The sequence below is a fragment of the Chiloscyllium plagiosum genome, chromosome 3 (genome assembly GCF_004010195.1).
Source record: "Chiloscyllium plagiosum isolate BGI_BamShark_2017 chromosome 3, ASM401019v2, whole genome shotgun sequence".
Taxonomy (NCBI): Eukaryota; Metazoa; Chordata; class Chondrichthyes; order Orectolobiformes; family Hemiscylliidae; genus Chiloscyllium; species Chiloscyllium plagiosum.
The window spans coordinates 121,225,756-121,240,748 of record NC_057712.1 but is presented as its reverse complement, the minus strand read 5'-3'; the positions used below and the strand labels follow the sequence as shown (position 1 = coordinate 121,240,748).

General features: G+C 41.6%; 2 protein-coding genes across 10 annotated transcripts in view; one reads left to right on the top strand and one right to left on the bottom strand.

Annotated features, from left to right (window-relative positions):
• The window catches only part of babam2 (BRISC and BRCA1 A complex member 2), a 210,104-nt gene extending 200,089 nt beyond the window's left edge, over positions 1 to 10,015 (bottom strand). Inside the window, exons 1-2 of one of the 5 annotated variants that reach the window (XM_043687225.1) lie at positions 9,951 to 10,015; positions 2,902 to 3,091 (exon numbers count right to left, since the gene is read on the bottom strand). In XM_043687225.1, coding sequence (XP_043543160.1) covers positions 2,902 to 3,029 — 128 coding nt within the window. In that variant the 5' untranslated portion in view covers positions 3,030 to 3,091; positions 9,951 to 10,015. Of the gene's footprint in view, positions 1 to 2,901; positions 3,092 to 9,691; positions 9,839 to 9,950 lie in introns of those variants that run through there. The other 4 variants (XM_043687226.1, XM_043687222.1, XM_043687223.1 and 1 more) reach the window with 4 other exon arrangements.
• Positions 10,016 to 10,046: 31 nt separating this feature from the next.
• Positions 10,047 to 14,993, top strand: part of rbks (ribokinase) — a 158,722-nt gene continuing 153,775 nt past the window's right edge. For 2 of the 5 annotated variants that reach the window (XM_043687233.1, XM_043687228.1), the window contains exon 1: positions 10,047 to 10,231. In XM_043687233.1, the coding sequence (XP_043543168.1) occupies positions 10,152 to 10,231 (80 nt within the window). In that variant the 5' untranslated portion in view covers positions 10,047 to 10,151. The remainder of the gene's footprint in view (positions 10,232 to 14,993) is intronic. The other 3 variants (XM_043687229.1, XM_043687232.1, XM_043687231.1) reach the window with 3 other exon arrangements.

Here is a 14,993-nt window from a genome sequence, read left to right as displayed (position 1 = left end):
CCTATATCTATCACCCCTCAATTTAAAGCTATGCCCCCTTGTGCTCGCTGTCGACATACTTGGAAAAAGGCTCTCCCTGTCCACCCTATCTAACCCTCTGATTATCTTATATGTCTCTATTAAGTCACCTCTCAACCTTCTTCTTTCCAATGAAAATAGCCTCAAGTCCCTCAGCCTTTCATCGTAAGAACTCCCCTCCATACCAGGCAACATCCTAGTAAATCTCCTCTGCATCCTTTCCAAAGCTTCCACATCCTTCTTATAATGTGGTGACCAGAATTGTACACAATACTCCAAGTACACCAGAGTTTTGCACAGCTGTAGCATAACCTTATGGTTCTGGAACTCGGAACCTCTGTTAATTAGAGCTAAAACACTGTATGCCTTCTTAACAACCCTGTCAACCTGGGTGGCAACTTTCAAGGATCTGTGTACCTGGACACAGATCTCTCTGCTCATCTACACTACCAAGACTCTTACCATTAGCCCAGTACTTTGCATTCCGGTTACTCCGACTAAAGTGAATCACCTCACACTTGTCTGCATTAAACTCCATTTACCACCTCTCAGCCCAGCTCTACAGCTTATCTATGTCTCTCTGTAACCTACAACATCCTTCATCACTATCCACAACTTCACCAACCTTAGTGTCGTCTGCGAATTTACTAACCCATCCTTCCACGTCCCCATCCAGGTCATTTATAAAAATGACGAACAGCAGTGGAACCAACATCGACCCTTGCGGTACACCACTAGTAACTGGACTCCAGGATGAACATTTCCCAACAACAACCACCACCCTCTGTCTTCTTTCAGCAAGCCAATTACTGATCCAAACTGCTATATCTCCCACAATCCCAGTCCTCCGCATTCTGTACAATAGCCTACTGTGGGGAACCTTATTGAACGCTTTACTGAAATCCATATACACCAAATCAACCGGTTTATTCTTATCTACCTGTTTGGTCACCTTCTCAAAGAGCTCAATAAGGTTTGTGAGGCACGACCTACCCTTCACAAAACTGTGCTGACTATCCCTAATCAAATTATTCTTTTCTAGATGATTATAAATGCTATCTCTTATAACCTTTTCCAATACTTTACCAACAACTGAAGCAAGGCTCACTGGTCTATAATTACCAGGGTTGTCTCTTCTCCCCTTCTTGAACAGGGGAACCATATTTGCTATCTTCCAGTCTTCTGGCACTATTCCTGTAGACAATGACGATTTAAAGATCAATGCCAAAGGCTCAGCAATCTCCTCCCTGGCTGCCCAGAGGATCCTAGGATAAATCCCATCTGGCCCAGGGGATTTACCTATTTTCACACTCTGCAGGATTTCTAGTACCTCTTCCTTGTGAAACTCAATCCCACCTAGTCCAGTAGCCTGTATCTCAGCATTCTCCTCAACAACATTGTCGTTTTCTAGAGTGAATACTGTCGAAAAATATTCATTTAGTGCTTCCCCTATCTCCTCTGACTCCACACACAACTTCCCACCACTATCCTTGATTGGGCCTAATCTTACTCTCGTCATTCTTTTATTCCTTAAATACCTATAGAACGCCTTAGAGTTTACCCTGATCCTAGCAGCCAACAACGTCTCATGTCTCCTCCTGGCTCTTCTGAGCGCTCTCTTTAGGTCTTTCCTGGCTACCTTGTAATTCTCAAGTGCCCTAACTGAGCCTTCACATCTCATCCTAACATAAGCCTTCTTCCTCTTGACCAGAGATTCCACTTCCTTCGTAAACCACGGGTCCCGCGCTCTACAGCTTCCTCCCTGCCTGACAGGTACATACTTATGTAAGTCACTCAGGAGCTTTTCCTTGAATAAGCTCCACATTTCTAATGTGCCCATCCCCTGCAGTTTCCTTCCCCATCCTATGCTTCCTAAATCTTGCTTAATCGTATCGTAATTGCCTTTCTCCCAGCTGTAATTTTTGCCTAGTGGTATACACCTATCCCTTTCTATCACTAAAGTAAGCATGTTTTAAAAAATGAAAAAACAAACAAACACTCTACATAGCTAAACACATTCCTGATGAAGGGCTCTTGCTCGAAACATTGATTCTCCTGCTCCTCGGATGTTGCCTGACCTGCTGTGCTTTTCCAGCACCCCACTCTCGACTTGATAGCTAAACACAATTTTCACTTTGCACTCAGCAAGATGTCACAGACAGCAACAAGTTGAATAAACACTTTATTCCTTTCCTGGGGAAGAGGAACAATGACCAAGTGACCAGAAGGTCCTGGTATTATGATTTAAACACTTGCTTGTTTATTTGGTCATGGATATAATCAGTTGCAAAGCATTGCAGACTTTGACTATGTATAAATTTATCACTAGGACAAGCTGTTTGTTTCAGCTAAAATCAGGTCAGCTTACACTGTTAATACAGAGACTTTACCATGCAGCGAGATTTATATTTAAAAGAATTCAATACGTGCTGCACTTGTAAGTGTTGCACATCGAGCAATGCTGGAATACTTCTGCAATCATTAGCTATAACATACACAAGGTACAGTAATCAGAAAAGACTATACAGGAATCTGAAATGCACAAATATGTAAAAGCCCAGATCTTGCAACTTCCTTTCCAAAATTGAAAATAATAATTACTTTCAAACTAAGTAATAGAATTATGATTACTGATTATTGTCTACATTAATACAATAACTGTTCTTAAAACTGGGATAAAACATGTCTCCACTTTGGAAATTCAAAATTAATTGTAGCCAATTTTACACCTAGATTGCACAAACAGAATGTAAATACAAAGTTCTTAACATTATTCAATAGTGAAAAACATACAGCTACACCAAGTCATTGCATTGGGAAAACACAAACAAAAATGACAGAACAACAAGATAATTAAACTTGGAGTACTCATTCAGCACTTACCCAGATTTAAGGTCAGTTATTTTCAGATTGTTTGTAGCATCTAAGCCAATTTTTCCATTTCTGACGACATTGGAGATAAAGGGACGAAGTGCAGGGGAAATTCTGTTTAAGGCAACTTCTGGTGACATTTTGACTCAATTCCTTCCACAGTGGCACTGTGGAAGACCAATAAACAGGGCAGCTTGCAGTGCTAAATATTCAAAAGGAAAAAAGCTCATACTTAGACCAAAATAAAAATCAGTCAAGAGAAACTTGTTTGAAATCAAAACAATACATCGGATGGAGGTGAATATCTATCATAGAATTAGAATAACTATTTTTAAAATTGGGATGACAGTGTCATAGGAAAGCGATAACTAGAGTGGCTTATAGGCCAGATCAACTAATGGATTGAAGGAAACTTACTACTGACATTTATGAATCAGCTTTTAATAATAATCAACAACTTCTGGGCTAATTGCACCAAACATTGTACGATGTTAAAATCACCTCATTGGCATATTTGTATAACCAGCGAGGCCTAATTTATTAAATTGTACACTACATGAGGTTTGTGAGGAAAAGATCATATTTTAAAATTTAATTCTTGCATTATAAGGCTAATTCATGAATTTTGATATATGTTGTTAAGAAGCTCTTAAAGTTGGCATCACTTCAAGTTCCAAAACGTTAGATGCAGCTTTATATGGGTCTTTAGAGTAAACCAAAAGTTATAGCAAGAGAAAATCTGAAAAATTGTGCTAGAGGTAGTCATAGAGTCATATAGCTGTACAGCATGGAAACAGATGTTTTGGTCCAACTCGTCTATGCCAACCAAATATCCTAAATTAATCTAGTCCCATTTGCCAGCACTTGGCCCATATACCTCTAACCCCTTCCCGTTCACGTATCCATCCAGATGCCTATTAAATTTTTTTATTGTACTAGCCTCCACCATTTCCTCTGGCAGCTCATTCCATACATGCACCACCCTCTGCATGAAGACGTTGCCCCTTAGGTCCCTTTTAAATTTTTCCCCTCTTACCTTAAGCGTCTGCCCTCTAGTTTTAGACTCACCTAGCCCAGGGAAAAGACCTTGCCTATTTATCCTATCCATGCTCTTCATGATTTTATAAACCTCGACAAGGTCACACCTCAGCCTCTAATGCTCCAGTGAAAACAGCCCCAGCTTTTCAGCCTCTCCCTAAACTTCAACCCCTCCAACCCTGGCAACATCCTTGTAAATCTTTTCTGAATCCTTTGAAGTTTTACAACATCCTTCCTGTAGTAGGGAGACCAGATTTGCATGCAAATCTATTCCAATAGTGGCCTAACCAATGTCCTGCACAGCTACAACATGACCTCCCAACTCCTATACTCAAGCACTGACCAAAGAAGGCAAACCTAGCAAACACCTTCTTTACTATTCTATCTACTTGCAACTCCACTTTCAAGGAATTATGAACCTGTCTCTTTGTTCAGCAACCCTCCCCAGGACCTTACCATTAAGCCTACAAGTCCTGCCATGATTTGCCTTCCCAAAATGCAGCACCTCGCGTTTACCTAAATTAAACTCCATCTGCCACTTCTTAGCCCATCGGCTCATCCAATCAAGATCCCGTTGTACTGAGGTAACCTTCTTCACTATCCACTATACCTCCAATTTGGTGTCATCTGCAAGCTTACTAACCATATCTTCTGTGTTCACACCGAAATCATTGATATAAATGACAAAAAACAGTGGATCTTGTGGCACACCACTGGTCACAGGCCTCCAGTCTGCAAGCAACTCTTCACCACCATCCTCTGTATTCTACCTTTAGGCCAATTCTGTATCCAAATGGCTAGTTCTCCCTGTACTCCACGTGGTCTAACCTCGCTAACCAATCTACCACGAACAGTCTTGTCGAACACTTTACCTACATATAGATCACATCCACCACTCTGCCTCATCAATCATCCTTGTTACTTCTTCAAAAACCACAATCAAGTTTGTGAAACACGATTTCCCAGACACAAAGCCATGTTGACTATCCCTAATCAGTCCTTGCCTTTCCAATACATGTAAAGACTGACCCATAGGATTCCCGGCAAAACTAGTCCACCATCAATGTCAGGCTCACCAGTCTATAGTTCCCTGGCTTTTTCGTACCACCTTTCTGAAATAATAGCACCACGATAGCCAATCTCCAGTCTTCCGGTACCTCACCTGTGACTATAAATAATACAAATATCTCAGTAACGGGCCCAGCAATCATTTCCCTGACTTCCTAGAGTTCTACGGTAAACTTGATCACGGCCCAAGGATTTATTCACCTTAAGAAGTCCAGCACCTCCTCTTCTTGAACATTCCTCAAGATGTTGCTATTTCACCCAAGGAGTAAGGAGAATGACTGCATGCATAAATCCCTTGTTTAGTTGCTAAATCAACCTTATTCCTCCTTTTCCCACCCTTCTATAATTTATATGCTTGCTTCCACATTATGAATGTACATTGTAAATAGCTGAGGCTACAGATCTGATCCCTGTGTCAGAGTTTTCCACCTTGAAAGTGTCCTTTTATTTCCTCATCTGCCAAACCGAAAATGACCCAATTATCCTGATATCTGTTTGGTGTCAGTTAGCCAAACATTTCTCTGTGCTAATGCATCTATATTTGGTGAATGATACATCGGGGAAAGTTAGAGGTGGAAATAGTGTAGGAAAAAGCTTGAAAGCTCATCTCAGAGTCAAAATGTGGCACCAAGACTTGAGTAGGGAGTAGGTACGGACCAAGGCCTGAACACAATGGCTTGGATCTTCCCAATATTTACTCGGAGGAAATTTTGGCTCCTCCAATACTGGATGTCACATTAGAGACAGAGGAGGAGGCGAGAGGTGGGTCCAAGATAGAGCTGGGTGGTATCAGTATACAGTGCTTTTGGAGAGTGTTGTTGACAGATAGTATGTGGATGTGAAGTAGGGCCTTGAGAGAAAGGATCAAGAATCGATCATTGTGGAACATCAGTGCGTGAGCATGGAGGGAAGCCATTGCAGATATTCTCCAACTACTGACTGAATCTTTTCTAAATCAAGTTTCACAATATACTTCTGAAACGAAGGAGACCAGAATTGCATGCAATATTCCAAAAGTGGCCTAACCAACATCCTGTACAGCTACAACATGACCTCCCAACTCCTATACTCAATACTCTGTCCAATAAAGAAAAGCATACCCCCCCAAACACCTTCTTCACTATCCTATCTATCTGAAACTCTACTTTCAAGGAGCTTTGAACCTGCACTCCATAGTCTCTCTGTTCAGCGTCACTCCATAGGACCTTACATTACGTATACAAGTCCTGCTAAGATTTGCTATCCCAAAATGCAGCACCTCACATTTATCTGAATTAAACTCCATCTGCCACTCCTCAGCTCATTGGCCCATCTGATCAAGATCCCATTGTAATCTGAGGTAACCTTCTTAGCCGTCTGGTACACCTCCAATTTTGATGTCATCTGCAAACTTACTAACCATTTAAAAGATTTACAAGGATGTTGCCAGGAATGGAGGAATTGAGTTTTAGGGAGAGGTTGAACAGGCTGGGGATGTTTTCCCTAGAGTGTCAGAGGTGACCTTATAGAGTTTTATAAAAATCATGAGGGGAATGGATAGGATAAATAGACAAAGTCTTTCCCCTGGGGTGGGGGAGTCCAGAATTGGAGGGCATAGGTTTAAGTTGAGAGGGGAAAGATATAAATGAGACCTAAGCGGCAACCTTTTCACACAGAGCATGGTACGTGTATGGAATGAGCTGCCAAAGGAAGTGGTGGAGGCTGGTACACTTGCAGCATTTAAAAGGCATCTGGATGGGTATATGAACAGGAGGGATATTGGCAAAGTTCTGGTAAATGGGATTAGATTAGGTTGGGATATTTGGTCAGCATGGATGAGTTGGACCGAAGGGTCTGTTTCCATGCTGTACATCTCTATGAATCTCAGCCAAAGTTGAAAAGGAACTTGGAAGATGGCCAGAGGACGAGGTGTTCCAACCCTCTAGTCAAAGACATACTATAGTTTTGCAGTTAAAAGGGTGACCAAGAACACACAGTTGATTGACTGGAGGAATTGTCTAGGTTTTCAAAAATATTAAGCAACTCTAGTTAAATATACAAAATTAAGGTTAGACTGTTGTGAATATGCTAGAAGCACTTTTCTCATTGATCAAATGTTCCAAATATTGAGTTAAACATCATTAGTTGTGGTGATCCAGGTTCATATAATTGGGTTAAATGTTGCAAAGCTATCTGAACAGAGAAAAGAGCTGACGTTTCGAGTCTAACTGTTTTGACAAAGGGTCAGTTAGACTTGAAACGTCAGCTCTTTTCTCTCCTTACAGATGCTGCCAGACTTGCTGAGATTTTCCAGCATTTTCTCTTTCTTGGTTTCAGATTCCAGCATCTGCAGTAATTTGCTTTTACCTGAACTGAGTTCTTTGCAGTTAACATTTGTCAGAAGTCACTTTGGGGGCATTTGCCAGGACAGAAAATTAGTGGTTGGACACTAGCGAGGAAGTTCACAATTGTTTGGGACATTGTACTTTTGAAAACAGGCATTGGGTTGTACAACCCAAAGCCTGGCTTTATATATTAAACACCATATTCTTTCGGCTGCACACAATAGGAAACAAAAAGCCATACACAACCAGTTCATGCTTGCCAAAGTCAAAATCGTGTCCAATAATAGATGTGCTTGCACAGTTAGACAGTATGTGATTGTCAATGTGGTTATGCTGAGAATTACATGGACAATCAATTTAAGATGGTCATTGCACTTGTCAACCTGACTAAGATGTCTGATGCAATATAATTGTGAGCTCTGTGGATTGTGCCCAGAAGTCTGGTTTCAATTCCCAACTGTCCTGGAATGTTGTCACAACACTTCTAAATACAGTGATTAAGAAAAAGCTGCCTACATCAGAACCTCTCTCACCGGAGTTGAAACTAAACTGACCATTGTATACTGGATTAGTGGTGCTGGAAGAGCACAGCAGTTCAGGCAGCATCCAAGGAGCTTAATGCTGCCTGAACTGCTGTGCTCTTCCAGCACCACTAATCCAGAATCTGGTTTCCAGCATCTGCAGTCATTGTTTTTACCTCGTTGATTTTGACCACTGTATAGTTTGCTGATGACCACACGCAACATCATTGCTCACTCAGCATCAGATTTGCAAGCCACTCTTGATCTATTTCATTTTGCTTACAAAAAAAAAAGCTTAGTCTATTTTGGAATATGACCAAAATAAAACTCATACTAACCTACACCTGGTCAGGTGGGGAGATGATGAAGGGACTTAACACCAGCTTATCTTCATCACCTCAGTTTTCTACAAACTATGCTAACAAGCATTTGACAACATAAACCTCCTCCATTCAACAAAATGCACTGTTCAGAGCAGCCTTAATCACCACACTTATACACTAAAATGAGACCTGGATTGTGTATCAATGACATGCAAGAGTGGTAGACAAGTTCTTCTAGCAATGCTTCTCCCACACTAACTCAGAGAGACCACTGTATCAGCTTGGGTAGCCTTCTTCAAGCTAGGTCCACAAAAGCATATCTGCAAAATCTCTGCTAGATGATCTTCTCTACCATGCCCTTACTTCTCAACTCTCAAATGGCCAGTGCTCCAGTGAACAAAGAAATTCAAAGACATTCTGAAGTTTTCATTGAAGGACAATAGCATTGACAAGATGACAGGGAGTGTTGCTCTGAATCATTCAAATGGTAACAAACTACCAATGATGCTGCATCACACTTTTAAAGTCACATTACAATGTTGAGGCAGAACAGCAACAGAGCAAGAATGAGAAAGCAGCAAGTTATCCACCCCGGATCTCACAACCTCAGAGACAACAACTTATGCGTTGAGAATTGGCACATTCGGATGCATGAAGAAATTCACAGCAGAAACTCTCACAGTATAGATGTCATCCTCTATTCCGGGGCAGCCAGTAACAGCAAAACACAAATGACATGCAATTGTTGAAAATAAGTATTAGGTTACTGAATATCTAAAAAAGAAAAAAAAAGTGTTTTCTCTGTTGCTATTTTGTTAGCAATGAATTTAAAAATCTGAACCCATAGCATTCACAGCCTCTTTTCAGACACAATCAGAACTATTATGTACTTGCATTGTGGACATACACGAATATTGGGTTATTTCTGACAAAGCAATTACTGGATGGAGAGGGTGATTTGGAATTGATCACAGTTAAATTTAAAATGTTGCAATAGTGCACCAAAATTACCACAAATGACACTGAGTGGTTGTAAAAACTTATTTTTTTTTGTTTCCAATCAGGAAAACTGTGCCCTGTAGGTCACTCTGAAACCTAAATGCAGCTTCCATATAGTTAGCAGATCTTTGCCATCTGCGTCAATCCCTGATGATGACAAAATGTCACGCCTAACGTTTCCAGGATGTTTGCAGCATTAGTTGTAAATGCAGTGTATTCGTCCTTTAAAGTACAGGAAATGACACGAGGGATTTGTAAACAAAAAGGTTTGCATAAACTTCCACCTCCACATGCAAATACGAAATCATTGCATCAAACATTTTTTTTCTAAAAAGACATAAAGCCATCTAAAAGGTGAACTTTGTGTACTGTGAATTGTAGTTAATAATGGTGAATATAACACATTTAGCAAAAAAAGAGGTGAGCAACTGGGCCTCAAAAGGGTTCCATGAGCCCAGCTGAACAGCCATAGATGACGATGAGCTATATTGGACAAAGATACACGAGCAAGTGAGCCGGGTTAGGGTACCTGCCTGGGACCGACCTTCCAGTCCCATGAACACAGAGCGTCCAGTGACCTGAGTCACTCCCCGCCCCTCGCGCCGGCCGCTCCCGCTCTTCAAACACCAACGGCTCCAACCGTCAATAGCCAGACCCAGCAACAAGGAAACTACTGTCGTCCAAGCAACTGCCTAATTAATATCCATATAATATATATTCCAGAATACATACGAGTATACTTTTTCTTACTATAATACGATATGTATTTATCAAAAGAACCACTTTACCTCGATAAACCATTCTTTATCGTTTTATTTTATTTTGTCTCGTTTAATGAAATAGTGCAGCCCGCTATGCGACGGGGGCCTCCAGAAACTATGGTCGCTTGCTGAGGACTTTTAACCCTGAAGTTGCTGGAGCTGATTGCTATTGTTGTGCATTGCACTATTTGGTTGATGCTGCTGCTGTTTTTTTTCTAAATCCTAAATATGTCATTCCCAGCTCATCATTCTTCTGATGAGGTTTATGGTGTAGTGGTTGTAGGATCCTGTATGACTGATTTGGTCAGGTTAGTAGTACATGCACATATAATTTGTCCTAATGTATATATTTTGTAAAAGTGATAATTAGTTGAGCGGGTATTAATGCTGGAATTGTATTTTATTCAAATGAAGTTAATTGATTAGAAGATGGAACTGCAAAGTTATTTTTAAAGTGTTCTTTTTATAAGTTATTGTATTTTGTCAAAATGTTTTAAGCTCATAAGCTTTTTCACATTGATGTGGTCTGCATTCTTAACACAATCGTTGCAGAAGGGTATGGCCTGTTTGTGCATTTCTTAACAAAATGTAATATGCTGCAAACAAGTGCAGTGGGGCAAATCCATCGTCTAAAGGTGTTTTTGCTATGCACTTGGACTCTGGTGAAAATATGTTTCGTTGAAATTAACCAGCCTCTCCTTCTGCAGGACTGTGACAGGTTTTGGGAGAAGGGCACCTGTTGTGTATCTCCAGGATGCGTGATGTTTTCCTAATGCAAAGCAATGAATTTACATTAACCTGTCTTCCAATTCATGCTGTTCTCAGAGACTTATGTCCCATAGGGGCTGTACATTTAATAACATGCACTTTCATATCTAACTTGTTTGAAAATCGAGAATAAATAAGATTTGGATGTGCTAGTGCTGGACTGTGAGTATAAAGTTAAAAATCACACAATACCAAATTTTGGTCCAACAAGTTTATTTGGAAGCACTAGCTTATCCACAACCATCTGGTGAAGGAGCAGTGCCCTGAAAGCTAGTAATTCCAAATAAACCTGTTGGAAAATATATAAATTCACAATAGTAGTTAATGTACCCAGTATAATTTGTAGCACTCAGTTTGTCATTTTAATGAATGTGTCCAAATTCCCAAGGGAGCATGCATATAAAGAAGTTCTGATTAAAATTGGTGTGAAATAAACCAGTCTTTAGTTATAGCTGGGCCACCACTTCTTCCTATACTTACTGATGGCCATAGTCCACCTTAATTTTGAATCACAGGTGTAATGGAAGGAGATTGTAGTTTTTAGGGGAGATGTTTGGATGGAGGCAAGGCACCTCATTTTGCCCGTGTACAATGCCTCTTACTTTTATGAATGAAACCCTTCATATTGTATTCATTCCCACGTAGACTCATGGCTGGTTTGAATTTTAGTTAGCTACCTTTATTCTGCACTATTCTTGTTTTTTGTTTTTACTTTCATCTTCCCTGACACTAGTGCCCCCACCACCCACTTGTAAATGTCCTGACAAGTCTTGGAGTGCACCATATTGCTTGGGGCATTATATGTTTGACAGATGTTATTTGCCTTGTTTTATGCTCTATATTGGACATAATGGGCAACATCTTGTCTCTGATAACAGTATGGTGATATTGGGTTTAGCAGCCATATGATATGATTTGCTTTGGCTGTTGACAGTAAATGTTGTTCACATACTTCATCTTTTTTTCTGTAACTGCCATGCTTTTAAGGTGTGAGAAGGTAGTGTCACATAGGAGTTTGGACAAGAATATCTTGGCTCTGTATTGATTGTAATGAAATCAGCCACTTGGACATCAGAATGAGTTTCCTGATTGGGGCTGTTAATCTGGTCCAATCAGAGAGCCCTACTGACATAATAGAATTATAGAATTTCTCCAGTGTAGAAACAGGCCATTTGGTCCATCAAGCGTACACTGACCATCTGAAGAGCACCCCACCCAGACCCAACCCCCATCCTACCGCTGTAACCTTGCATTTCCCGTGGCTAATCCACTTAACCCACACATCCCTGGACACTGGGTAAATTTACATAGTCAATCCATCTAACCTGCACACCTTTGGTCTGGGAGGAAAATGGTGCACCCGGAGGGAACCCGCACAGATACAGAGAATGTGCAAACTCTATACACAGCCACCCGAGGGTGGAACCGAACCAGGTCTCTGGTACTGTGAGGTAGCAGTGCTAGCCACTGAGCCACTATGCAGCCCTAAAAAGGGTGAGTGTGAGAGATACTTACACTCTGGTGCCTGACTCTGTGTGAGGGAGTACTTTAGTCAAGGACTGTTCATATGTGTTCAAGGGTGACTTGGCGGTGGGATATCAGCATCTGTGGAGTTCATTTCTGATTCCAGAGGTCGGAAGTAGAATCGATGTTCAGGCGCTATCACACCACCAGCTTCTCAATAGTAGTGAAAGATGGGCAATAACTGCTGGCCCAGTCAGCAATGCACATAACCCCATGACTGAATTCCAGTCTGTGTCTTGTTTTCATGCTTTTGCTTTCAGACATGATTTGGAGATGCTGGTGTTGGACTGGGGTGTACAAAGTTAAAAATCACACAACACCAGGTTACAGTCCAACAGGTTTAATTGGAAGCACACTAGCTTTCGGAGCACTGCTCCTTCATCAGGTGGTTGCAGAGGACACAATTGTAAGGCACAGAATTTGTGGAAAAGTTTACAGTGTGATGTAACTGAAATTATACATTGAAAAATACCTTGATTGTTTGTTGAGTTTTTCATCTGTTCGAATATCATGATAGTTTCACTTCTTTCATGTGTAAATCACAAAACCTTTCTCAGGTTAACTGTAACAATTGGTATTAGCTAGACAATATGTTGAAGGTGTTAGCCCCCTGTGTTCTCTGTCTATGCCATGATGTTTAGATTGATTCTAATCTAAAAAGTGAGATAAGAGTTTTACATGAATTCATGCAGTTTTTGAGCAAAGTACAATGTAACTCTGCAAGTACAAATTCACCCCGTAAACATATATGTGTGCATGTGGGTCTTTGTGTCTGTGCGTACGTGTGTCTCTGTCTGTCTGGGTTGGGGGCTTGTGAGTGTGAGAGTGTGTATATGTGTGTGCGTGTAGTGTCTTCAGTCTGTGAGGGGTTGCGTGTGTGTGTGTGTCTGTGTTTTAAAAAAAAATTCAAGGTCAAGGACCAGGCTCGCAGGAAAGTAGTCTGACACAGAACAAACAGCCAAGAGGCGAGTCTGCTAGAATATAAGTGTTTTATTCCCCTCAGCGTCGCCACAACCAGGTCTCGTACTTACAACGGGTCTGGTTTATACTCACTCTACGTGTTACCGGAACTGGGAGCCGTCAGTTCTCGTAGAGCGGTTGCCAACAACCCACGCTCGGCGGTTAACCGCAACCCCGGAGCAGACTCTCCCGAACTGGAGACTTTTCCAGCTGATATACTCTTTTCGAGATCTAAACATTCATGTGAACAGCAGAGCAAGGCTGAAAAACACATTCCATTCTGGTCACATACAGATAAGAAGATTCACACGGGAAGGTGTGTAATAAGATTCACACGGGACTAAGCGACACCTTCCATTTTCGGTTAGATTCACACATGTATTGGGACACAATTTTAACCCTTTCACCACAGTCTGTGAGAGAGAGTGTAGAGTGGTCTAAGTCTCTGAGAGGTGTGTGTGTGTGTGGTGCAATGGTGGTCACCTGTAATGTGACATGAACCCAAGGTCCTGGTTGAGGCCCTCCCTATGGGTGCGGAAATTAGCTATCAGCCTCTGCTCGGCTATTTTTCGCTGCTGCCTTTTCCGAAGTCCGCCTTGGACGATGGTCATCCGAAGGTCCGAGGTCAAATGTCCTGGACTGCTGAAAAAGTGTTCCCCAACTGGGAAGGAAGACTCCTGTCTGTTGATTGTTGTGCGGTGCCCATTCATCCGTTGCCGTAGCCTTTGCTCGGTTTCCCCAATGTGCCATGCCTCAGGGCATCCTTGCCTGCAATGTATAAAATAGACAATGTTGGATGAGTCACATGAGTATCTGCTATGTACATGGTGGGAGGTGTCCCCATGTGTAATGGTGGTATCCATGTCCACACTCTGACATGTCTTGCAGCGCCTACCGTGACAGGGTTGTATGGGGTTGTCCTGAAAGTTTGCTACGAACAATGATCTGTTTGAGGTTTGGCGGTTGTTTAAAAGCTAGCAATGGGAAGGTCTTGGCGAGGTGCTCATCCTCATTGATAATGTGTTGCAGGTCATGAAGAACATGCCGTAGTCTTTCAGCTCCTGGGAAGTACTGAACAACAAAGGGTACTCTGTCGGTGAAACTGCATGAATTCATGTAAAACTCTGTTATCTCACTTTTTAGATTAGAATCAATCTAAACATCATGGCATAGACAGAGAACACAGGGGGCTAACACCTTTGACATATTGTCTAGCTAACACTAATTGTTACAGTTAACCTGAGAATGCAACTTTTTTTTTAAAAGTTTTGTGATTTACACATGAAAGAAGTGAAACTATCATGGTATTTGAACAGATGAAAGACTCCACAGACAGTCAAGGTATTTTTCAATGTATAATTTCAGTTATATCACATTGTAAACTTTTGCTATAAATTCTGTGCCTTACTATTGTGCCCTCCGCAACCACCAGATGAAGGAGGGCACTCCGAAAGCTAGTGTGCTTCCAATTAAACTGTTGGACTATAAACTGGCGTTAGTAGAAAGTGAGGACTGCAGATGCTGGAGTACCAGAGTTGAAAAATGTGGTGCTGGAAAAACACAGCAGGCCAGGCAGCATCTGAGGAGCAGGAGAATCGACGTTTCGGGCATAAGCCCTTCTTCAGGAATAAGGCTGTGTGCCAAGCGGGCTGCGATAAAAGGTAGGGGAGAGGGGCGCTGGGAATACAATAAGTGGAAGGAGGTGAGGGTGATAGGCCGGAGAGGGGGTGGGAGCGGAGAGGTTGGGAAGAAGATTGCAGGACAAGAGGGCGGTGCTGAATCCGAGGGTTGGGACTGAGATAAGGTGGGGGGAGGAAA